This window comes from Carlito syrichta, unplaced genomic scaffold, assembly GCF_000164805.1.
Source record: "Carlito syrichta isolate Samal-C Ts95f unplaced genomic scaffold, Tarsius_syrichta-2.0.1 Scaffold120597, whole genome shotgun sequence".
Classification (NCBI taxonomy): domain Eukaryota; kingdom Metazoa; phylum Chordata; class Mammalia; order Primates; family Tarsiidae; genus Carlito; species Carlito syrichta.
Genome location: NW_007064693.1, coordinates 11,987 through 21,955, shown reverse-complemented (window position 1 = coordinate 21,955; position 9,969 = coordinate 11,987). Strand labels below are relative to the sequence as shown.

General features: G+C 54.2%; 1 protein-coding gene across 1 annotated transcript in view; it reads left to right on the top strand.

Annotated features, from left to right (window-relative positions):
* SERHL2 (serine hydrolase like 2) overlaps window positions 1–9,969 on the top strand; it is a 22,050-nt gene that overhangs the window by 649 nt on the left and 11,432 nt on the right. The window contains exons 2-9 of the mRNA XM_021707598.1: window positions 174–290; window positions 1,031–1,180; window positions 1,284–1,397; window positions 1,723–1,764; window positions 2,092–2,111; window positions 2,478–2,552; window positions 3,865–3,974; window positions 5,422–5,501. Of these exons, the coding sequence (XP_021563273.1) occupies window positions 174–290; window positions 1,031–1,180; window positions 1,284–1,397; window positions 1,723–1,764; window positions 2,092–2,111; window positions 2,478–2,552; window positions 3,865–3,974; window positions 5,422–5,501 (708 nt within the window). The remainder of the gene's footprint in view (window positions 1–173; window positions 291–1,030; window positions 1,181–1,283; window positions 1,398–1,722; window positions 1,765–2,091; window positions 2,112–2,477; window positions 2,553–3,864; window positions 3,975–5,421; window positions 5,502–9,969) is intronic.

The window sequence follows — 9,969 nt, the reverse complement described above, 5'->3', positions numbered from 1 at the left end:
CGCGGAACCACAGCGATGGGTGAAAGCGCCTCACCAGGGCCCCTTAGACCGGAGTAGGGCAGGGGGGGCCACGCGCGAGCACCCACCCGCCCGCCCACCTACGTGGGACCGTGTAGGAAGGGCTGGACGGAGGGCAGGACTCGCTGACCTTGCTGACTGCCCGGGTGTCGCAGCTCCTTTCAAAGGCAGTCCCGGGAGCGGGCAGAGCGTGACAGACCGGAGGGTGGGGACCCCAGGACACAGCCGCACGTGTCTTCTCAGGGTTCTGGGAGCCCCCAAGTTAGAGGAGCGTGCGCTTGAGTGTCTGCGGGCGGTGGGTGCCCAGCCTGGCGGGTAGGGCTGGCAGGGTGAAAAGGGGTCAGCGCCTGGCTGGCGGTCCGTGGCGAATGCAGCATGACCACAGCAGGCCAGGGGCAGCTGCTGTGGGTGGTCAGCGCTGGGTCTTGGAGTCGTGCTGCCTGCCCCTAATTTTTGCCCCACTTCGGGCTCCCTCTATGTACTGCACCTGTCAGTGCCTCAGTTTCCTGCACTGTGAAAATGAGGGTCAGGGTGGTCCAACTTACTGAGCATGCGGGGAATTAGCATGTGTGAAGGCTGGGCACCCCTATGGCCCTTAGTAAAGGCTTAGAAAATGTTTGCTATTGTTATTACTCTGTTTACTCAGTTTTTACAGAAAACTGAGTCTCAAGCGGTCTCAGTCACTTGCCCAAGGTCACACAGCCAGTCAGTGGCAGGGTCCAGGCCTGGCCAACCCCTCAGTATATTCTAGAAAGTTCTGCCTCAGCTCAAATGGGGTGCATCCTGTGAAGCCTGCCCAAGGTTTTCCTCACCCAGTGCATCCAGTTTCCCTTTCCTTCCTCTGGGTGTCCCTACACCCATGTGTGGCTCTCTCTCCCTAACTCTGGGGGCAGCTCAGGGGTCTGAGCCCCCTGAATGGCATTAATGCACATGGGCTATAGATGAGGGGCTCATGAAGTGCCGCTTCATGAGTGAACTAGTGAAGGGATGAATGCCTGCCTCTGTCTTTCAGGTCTGCTCTCAGAGCTGAAGTTGGCTGTACCCTGGGGCCACATTGCTGCCAAAGCCTGGGGTTCCCTGCAGGGCGCCCCAGTTCTCTGCCTGCACGGCTGGCTGGACAATGCCAACTCCTTTGACAGGCTCATTCCTCTTCTCCCGCAAGGTGGGAATGGGGCTGAGGGGTGAGATGGCAGGACTCCAGGGGAATTAGGAGGGCGGGAGGACGGCTGACATAGACACCTCCTACCTGCTTCTCTCTGTTTCAGACTTGCATTATGTTGCCATGGATTTTGGGGGCCATGGGCTATCTTCGCACTACAGCCCAGGTCTCCCCTATTACCACCAAAACTTTGTGAGTGAGATCCGAAGAGTCGTGGCAGGTAAGAGGCAGTGTGTGTCCGAGGGAAGGGAGTGCTCTGGGATGTCCCCTCTCATCGTTGGAGGAGGGGTGTGGTATCCAGGAAGCAACACTGGCCTGGGAGTGGGTGCCAGGGGTCCAGCACCACTTGCCAGCAGTTCATGGGTGACTTTGGGGAAGTTGGAGAGGGCTGCTGAGAAGAGCTCACTTCTTCTGGTGGGTTCCCCTTCTGCAGTATAGCTGAGGTCCCGTAAGCTGGTCTCCTGGGTGGGTACCCCAGATGCTGGAGGAGAGAGGCCAGGCTGAGACTGGGCCCATCCAGACCTTCTGGGTCTTTGTGCTTCTAGCCTTGAAATGGAATCGCTTTTCCCTCATTGGCCACAGCTTTGGTGAGTACACTGGCTGAGACCCGATGGGCCCTGGTAGCTAGATATTGACCTTTGGGCACTGTGCCCTCTGACCTCAGGCATCTTCCCAGAGTAAAAGTCCTGAGATTTGATGACGGGAATGTGGCCTATTAAGTGGTCAGGGCTGACGAATGGGTCATTATGGACAAGGGGTGAGGGGAGCCCTGAGTTTGATACCCATATGGAGACCCCACCCACTGGTGGGCAGATGCTGGGCCCCCAGTCTTGGGGTGGGGCAGCTCCTGAGAAGAAGTGGGGGTGGGTAGTTGGCAGTGAGGGGATGTCACCAACTGCTCTTTTGTCCCATAGGTGGTGTTGTGGGAGGAATGGTGAGTTGGTGGCTTTATCTAGCCACCTGGAGTTCCCTGGGTGGGGTGGGGAAAGCAGAGGAGGAGGGGGGAGTTACCTGGGACAGGAAGTGCCTCTTGTGACAGTAAGAGTCATTACAGTAACCACTGGAGATTCCTGATAGAGTTAAGTGTCTCCACATTCCCTCGCCTTCTGTCACAGCTGTCACCAGGGTCTGGAGCTCACTGGGTGTGGCCCTCAAGGTCAGGAAGGGCACACCAAAGGGGTAGAAGATTCTCCTTTTGGCCTCTTGGTCCACACCCTTCTCTAGGATCCCCAGCAAAGAGTGTGAGCGCCTTCCCCTTTGTCCTGCCCTACTCATTCTCCACTTTGGTGTCCCATTGTAGTTTTCCTGTACCTTCCCTGAGATGGTGGACAAGCTCATCTTGCTGGACGCATCGCCATTTGCCCTGGATGCTAATGTGAGAACGGGGGCTCTTGTGCTTGCTGCCACTAGGGAAGACCCAGGATCCAAGTGGTGCGCTCAGCCCTGTTTCCTCTGGTGGGCACTAGGGAGGCAGGAGGTGGTGACAGAAGGTGGACAAGGGGGGGAGTGGTTAGGAGGCCTCCCACAGAGGACAGCGTTCTGCTGCTTACATCCTAGGAGTGATTGTCAGGAGAAGGAGTGTGAGGGGACCCCTTGGAAAATGTGTGCGGCCTGGGATCTGTGGAATGCCAAGGCAGTCGTGCATGGCAGACGATGGGCAGGAGTAGAGGTGGAGGGAGCTCTGGGGCACAAGCTTAGCAGACCTGCTGCACTCACACCCAGTCAAATGCCTTTGTGCTGTGTGTACACCTTGTGCAACCACACATGGCAGCCCTGAGTATGGACTGATGGGGGAAATACCCCTCTGGCCACCACCACCAATAATAACCGCACTGTCCCTGCAGCTGAGTCCTCTCTGGACCTCAGTTTCCTCATCCATAACATGAGGAGGTTGGACCCTGACATTTTTCATTCTATTCCCAAGGGCTCAGCCTTTCACTTGTGACACAGGACTCATAAGTTTCAGTTTTGTTGTCCATTAAATGACTACAGACTCCGTAAGGGCAAGAACCTTGTCTGTCTCTTTATCACCTCCCCAGTTCTGGCACATAGTAAGTGTTCCGTAAGTGTTCGTTGCATGAACAGATAGCTCAGCTAGCTTGTGAGTCATTTTGGATCCAACTCACAGGCGGCAGGTAGCTGGCATTCTGTTTTCTTTGTGTATTTCACCCCAAGTTAGCAAGCACAGTGCCCCCAGGACTTCCTCTTGATGAGTCTAGGGGAACATTTGGCTAGGACACTCTATTCTGGGAGTGGGGGTGGATGAGACTGTCGCCTCCCACCATACCCCCAGGCAGTGGACCCGTGGACAGGGCCAGGCCATTCTCACAGAGTGAGCTGCACACTGTGGAGGGAGATTGGAAGTCCTGGAACCTCACCCCTTCTGCCAGTCCCTTCTCTGCATTGGGAATGAAGGTTGACCCAGATGAAGTTGCCAACACCTGCTGGTTTGAGGCTAATATACGTTTGCAAAGTACTTGGCAGTTGACAGAGATTTTGTTTCCTCTCCATATCCAACCTGGCACCTTCAACTCGTGGCAGGCAGGGCAGGGCCGGCTGTGACTGAGACCCAGGAGAAGACGGGCTCAGAATCACAGGGGTAACTAGCAGGGCAGAGCGCAGGCCAGGGAGGGGCACCTCATTAGCAGCCTGGGGCCCTGGCCACCCAGCCAACCTTGAATCCTTAGGAGATGGAGAACTTGCTGACTTACAAGCGGAGAGCCATAGAGCACACGCTGCAGGTGGAGGCCTCCCAGAAGCCCTCGCGTGTGGTCAGTCCGGAGGAGATGCTGCAGGGGTGGGTGCTGAGTGTGGGCAGGGAGGGAGGGTGGGGGAACTTCGGGTCACCAGAGGAGGAAACCCTGTGGAAACACAGAGAAGCTTCTTTCTCCTTGCCCACAAAGCCTGGTTCTCCCTATGGCCACTGGAGCACCAGACTCCCTAGGCCGTCTTCAGAAGCCCCAGCGGGGCAGTATCTGCTTTTTCCACCCCTTCTCCATCCATGTCCTTCACCTCTAGCACCCCTGTCCACACCTCTCACACCTTTCTCCTTCCGCCTCAAGCACACACACACTCTCCTTCCATACCCTCTCCCTTCTGGGGCACCAGCTTGCGGCTCTTACCCGGAACTTCCCATGCACTTTGCTCACTTCCTCACTTGCTGGGGCCTCAGCTGGCTGGCAGTTCCTCAGAAAGCCTGCCCTGACTCCCCCAGGTGAGCTCCTCTCCCTGCCCTGGAGGTAACCCCACCTTCCAGTAAGATCCTACTAATTCCCCACAACCTCCACCTTGACTGGCTTGGTCACGTTCATATATCCTGCATCTGGCGGTGTTCCTGGTAGGTTAGGACTCTGTAAATATGTGTTGTCTAAAGGAGTAGAAGCTCAACTGGGCACAGTGGCACTCCCAGCAATTTGGGAGGCCAAAGTGGGAGAATTGCTTGAGTCCAGGAGTTCAGACCAGCCTGGGCAACATAGCAAGACCTCATCTTTACAAAAAAAAATCAGGAAATTGTCCAGGCATGGTGGCTCACTTTGAGAGATAGAAGTGAAAGGATTGCCTAAGTCCAGGGGTTCGAGGCCAGCCTGGGCAACTTGGCGAGACCTCGTCTCTACAATAAATCAAAAAATTAGTCGGGCGTGGTGGCACATGCCCGTGGTTTCAGCCACTTGGAAGGCTGAGGCAGAAGGATCGCCTGAGCCCAGGAGGTCATGCGGTGAACCATGATCACACCATTGCACTCCAGCCTGCGCAACAGAGTGAGACCCTGACTCAAAATTTAAAAAATAGGTCAGGCACCTGGCCTCAAGTCTGTAATCCCAGCACTTTGGGAGGCCTAGGTGAGAGGATTGCCTGAGCCCACGGGTTCAAGACCAGCCTGGGCAACTTGGTGAGACCTCATCTCTACAATAAATCAAAAAATTAGCTGGGCGTGGCGACACACACCTGTAGTTCCAGCTACTTGGCTGAGGCGGAAGGATCTCCGGAGTCCAGCAGGTCGAGGCTGTGGTGGTCGTGAGTGTGCGACTGGACTCCAGCCTGGGTGACAGAGTGAGACTCCAACTCAAAAAAAAAAGTTAGAAAGGAGTGGACCCCCCACACACGCCACATGCTGTAAACATGCAGTTGACACACAGGATGCACGCATACATCCCTTGTGGGGGATCTCCTTTCTGCTGCCCTCCTCTCCTTTTCGTTTGACCTTCTGGCCCTAAAGCATCTGGCTTTCTTCTGTCTCCTCCCAGGTTCCTGAAGAACAACAGTCACGTGGGTGAAGAGTGTGGGGAACTCCTCCTCCAGAGAGGAACCACCAAGGTGGCCACAGGTGAGGACTCACTGTTCAAGGCCACTGTGTATCGTCACTCTCCTATCGTCTTACTGAGGCGTGACGGTGAGGGCTTGCTCAGGACCAGACAGGATGCTGAGTGCTTTACACACAGTCTCATAGAGCCCTCCTCATGCCTTGTACTCGCCCCATTTCGAGCAGGAGAAACAGGCTTGGCATCACCAAGCAACCTAGGCAAGGCCACTCAGCCACTGCACACTCTGTGGGGAGTTTAGTCAGGTGTCTTAGGACTGAATGTTGGTGAATGTCACAGCCATGTTCTGCTAGATCTGTGGGATGGGTGCCCAGTATCAGAGTCAAGGGCCCCTGCAAGGGTGTCCCAGGTGGCCCAGTAACTTTGAAGAGGCTTTTCACGGCTGACAGGTGGGGTTGGTGGCGCCTTGGCTTTAGAACAGCTTCCAGCGCCAGCATTTTCTGCACTTTGTTTCCAATATATTCATTCAAGAAACCATGACTGAGGGTCCGTGACATGCCCGGCCCCAGTGAGGCTGCAGTGCAAGAGCCAACATTGTCCTCTCAGTGGGACCAGAACCTCTGGTGACACAACACCAGGAGCTACTGTTCACAAGTGGAAATGGTGCCCCTGGAGTTCAGCAAGAAGGGGACCAGATAGAGACCAAGGTTCTAGAAGGAAAGATGGATGGTAAACAGATAAAAAGCAAAGTCAGTGGTTAGGCATTCTACAAGTAAGTGTAATAAAGGAAATAGATGAAATAGAGTTTCTGAGAAAGACTAAGTAAGGGGCGGGTTCCAGAGGGGCCAATCCAGGAGATAGCTCTTGGGGTGTGAGGGCAAGCTGGAAGGAGATGTGTGTTAACCTGGGCGAAAAGTCCTGGCTTGGATTCCTGACCATATTCAGCTGAGAGATCTTGGGCTAGTCCCTCCCCTTTTAGACTCCCCTGCTTAGCTGGGTGACAGACAAGGTCTCAGGATGTTTGCCCTAATAGGCTGATAGGGTCAAGCAAGGTGGCAAATGTGGCTTTGGTTTATAAAGTACCAAATGAAACAGGGGTCAAAAGCCCAAGTGCCTGTTGTGGAGTCCATCCTTCTGCTGGGTGGGAGGCAATGGGAGCGCAGGGACTTGGGTTAGCACGTGGGAGTCCCTTCTGGTGTGGCCAGAATTTCCATTTGTTCAAGGGAAGCCATAGATCTGTTGAGCTAGATATTTTTAGGTGTCAATTATCAATCCAGAAATTGACAACACAGATGAGGATCTAATGAATTCACTAGAGCTGTTGTGGCCTCAGGTGCCAGTTTGTGACCTGTTGGGTCTTTGTCATCATCTCTGAACCTTTGTCTTCTCCCTTCAAACCCATCATGGAGAGGGGAGGCTGAGGGCCACAGGCTCAGGCTTCCAGGATGAGGAGCCCCATACAGATGGCTGGCCCACAAGGCCCCAGGCACAGAAGTGGGCTAATCTGGAATAGACAGGCTCCTGGCCAGGCCAGGGAATCCGATTAGGCCCAGGGTCACATGAAATGGTGAACACAGAGAGCTGACCTGGCGCCCTTCTGTGGGAGTCAAGGGGGTGGGGAGAGGAGGGAGGGAGGAAGGAGTAAGAAGGAGTTGAGCGCACCCCCCTCCAAGCTGGAATAGTGAGCAGGTGGCCTCAGCGGTGTGTTGGGCCCACACTTCCACTGCCGTTGTGGCCCTTTGGGACGCAGAGTCCAGATGCCACCAGTGCCTCCAGGACAATAAGGGCTCCTCCGAAGTCCTTCCCCTCTGGCCCCACACCTGACAGCCCACATTGGATTCTGGAGCTAGGCAGAAGACTGAGACAGCCACCCTCCCCAAGCCTCTATCACCCAACCTAATCCCTTCAAAATCTGCATTCGCTTCCTGGGGCTGCCATGGCAAAGTATCACAGACAGTGTAGCTTAAGCCACAGAAGTGTATTCCCTCACAGTTCTGGAGGCCAGAGTCCAAGATCAGAGTTGGCTGTGAAGGAGAATGTGTTCCTGCCTCTCTCCAGCCCCTAGGGGCCTCTGTTCGCCTGGCCTGTCTGTGCTGCTCCCAGGGTGTTTACAGAGTACTAAGAAGTGGGGGCCACCACGGAAATCTGGAAGGAGGACAGTCGTGGGGAGAGGTTGCAGTTTCACTGTTTTGAATAAACTGTGAAGGAGGTGACTTGAGCAAAGGTCACACGTTTTTTCTGGGAGAGGGGTGCTACCAGGACAGGCCTTGAGCTGTGAACTGGAGCGTGCTGGGGGGAAGGGCAGAGGGGATGAGCCTTCGTCTTATCTTTATCTCCTTGTCCAAGTACAGACACCACAATACCAGTGTCTGGAAACAAGCTTGAAGGGTTCAGCATGAAGGAGGGAGGACTCAGCTCTCCCTGATATTCCCTAAGGACAAGGGGATGGTCTGTGTTTTATCTGGCCCCTGAAACCTCCTTTTGTACGAGATGCTCAAATTCCTTCACAAGCTGGCTGCATTCAGGTTGCAAGTCCGATTTGTTTAACTTGTGCTGTTTAAACAAAAATATTTGGCATGGAGGGAATTTTAAGGAGGGTGTTCATATTTAAAATAGAAAGATTTTATATAACAGTAGAGACTTATAGTTTCTTTTAAAAACTGGGCGATAGCCGACTCGGTGGCTCAGCCTGTAATCCCGCGCCTTTGGGAGGCTGAGGTGAGTGGATTGCCTGAGCCTGCGGGTTTGAGATCTCCCGCCTGGGCAGCGAGATCTCATCTCTATAATAAATCAAAAATTAGCCGGGTGTGGTAGCGCGCCCCTGTAATTCCGGCTCCTCGGAAGCCTGAGGCGGAAAGATCGCCGGAGCAGGCTGCGGTGGCCAGGAGCGACAGAGTGAGACTCCAACTCAAAAGCAAAACAAACAAACAAACAAAAAACTGGGCGATCTGGCAATAAGTTCTGCATTCTACTGGCAACAACTGACCAGAGACTCTCAGCCTCTCATGTGAGTGGGCACTTTGCCTACTCCTCCAGGCCTCTGGCATCTGAGCCTGTGACCTCGGGAAGTCTCAGCAGGAGGAGGCAGAGGGCAGGACGAAAGGTTTCCTGAGTTCTCACGGCCTCCTTTGTGGCTCCTCAGACAGGCCCTGGGCTCAGGCCACCAAGACTTGTGGTGCTAATGCTCCTCAGCCCCCAGGCAACAGCAGAGCCCATGACATTGCCTGTCTTACCCCGGGGCTACAGCGAAGGCCTTGGGGTGGGGGCGAGGCACCTTTGTTTGCAGATGAGGAACCAGGCCAAGTAGGGCTGGAATCTGGAGCTGGGTTAGGAGGTGAGAAGGAACAGGCCTGAGGCCAAGCTGGGCCTTGGGGACAGAAAATGACTGTCTCTGATTGTTGGCTGTAGTAGTGAAGGGAACAGTCTAGGGCTCTGATAATATCTCCTTCGCTGAAAACTATTTTTCTATAAAAGGTCTGTTTCATGCAACTTTTCAGGGATTTTAAAACCCTTAGAGGGGGTGTCTCACTGTTGAGGCAGGTGTAAGTCACAGCCCTGTTTGTGTAGAATCCTCACATCCAGCCCAGCCCAACCTCCCCTGCCCTCCAGGGCTGTCCCAGGCTCATTCCTCCTCTGTGTTGACATCTGCCTCCCCAGGGTTGTTGAGGAAACTAAAAAGGTAAGGTAGCACAAACCTCTACTGGCGCTTGGTGTTCAAGGAATCAGGGTCTAATTAAGAAAAGTACTGTGAAGCCGGGCTCGGTGGCTCAGCCTGTTATCCTGCGCCTTTGGGAGGCTGAGGTGAGTGGATTGCCTGAGCCCGCGAGTTCGAGACCCGCCTGGGCAACTTGGCGAGACCTCATCTCTACAATAAATCCAAAAAAAAAAATTAGCTGGGCGTGGTAGTGCTCGCCTGTGGTTCTAGCTACTTGGAAGGCTGAGGTGGAAGGATCGCCAGAGCCCAACAGGTTGAGGCTGTGGTGGCCGGAAGCGTGCCACTGCTCTCTTGCCTGGGCAACAGAGTGAGACTCCAACAACAACAACAACAACAAAAAGAAAAGTACCGTGCACCAACCTCTTGGTGTGAGAAACAGAGAGAAGGTAGAGCTGTTTCTCGCCCTCAAAGGCTCATTGTCTAGTAGAGGGGACTGAAAGAAAAGTGTTAGGGTCACACTCTCCCAGCAAGGCCTCGAGAATGTTAGGTCAGACCTGCTGGGGTTGTGGGTGCCTGGGGTGCAGTCTGATGTCTCATGAAAGATGCAAAGAATTGCACAGAAATTAGATTAGAAAATATAGTTAAGCTAGGCATTGTGGCTTACGCCTACAATCCCAGCACTTTGGGAGACCGAGGTGAGAGGATTGCCTGAGCCCACGGGTTCAAGACCAGCCTGGGCAACCTGGCTACTTGGAAGGCTGAGGCGGAAGGATCAACGGCACCCAGCAGTTTGACACGGGAGTGGCCATGAGCCTGTGTGCCACTGCACTCCAGTCTGGGCGACAGAGTGAGGCTCTAACTCAAAAAAAAAAAAAAAA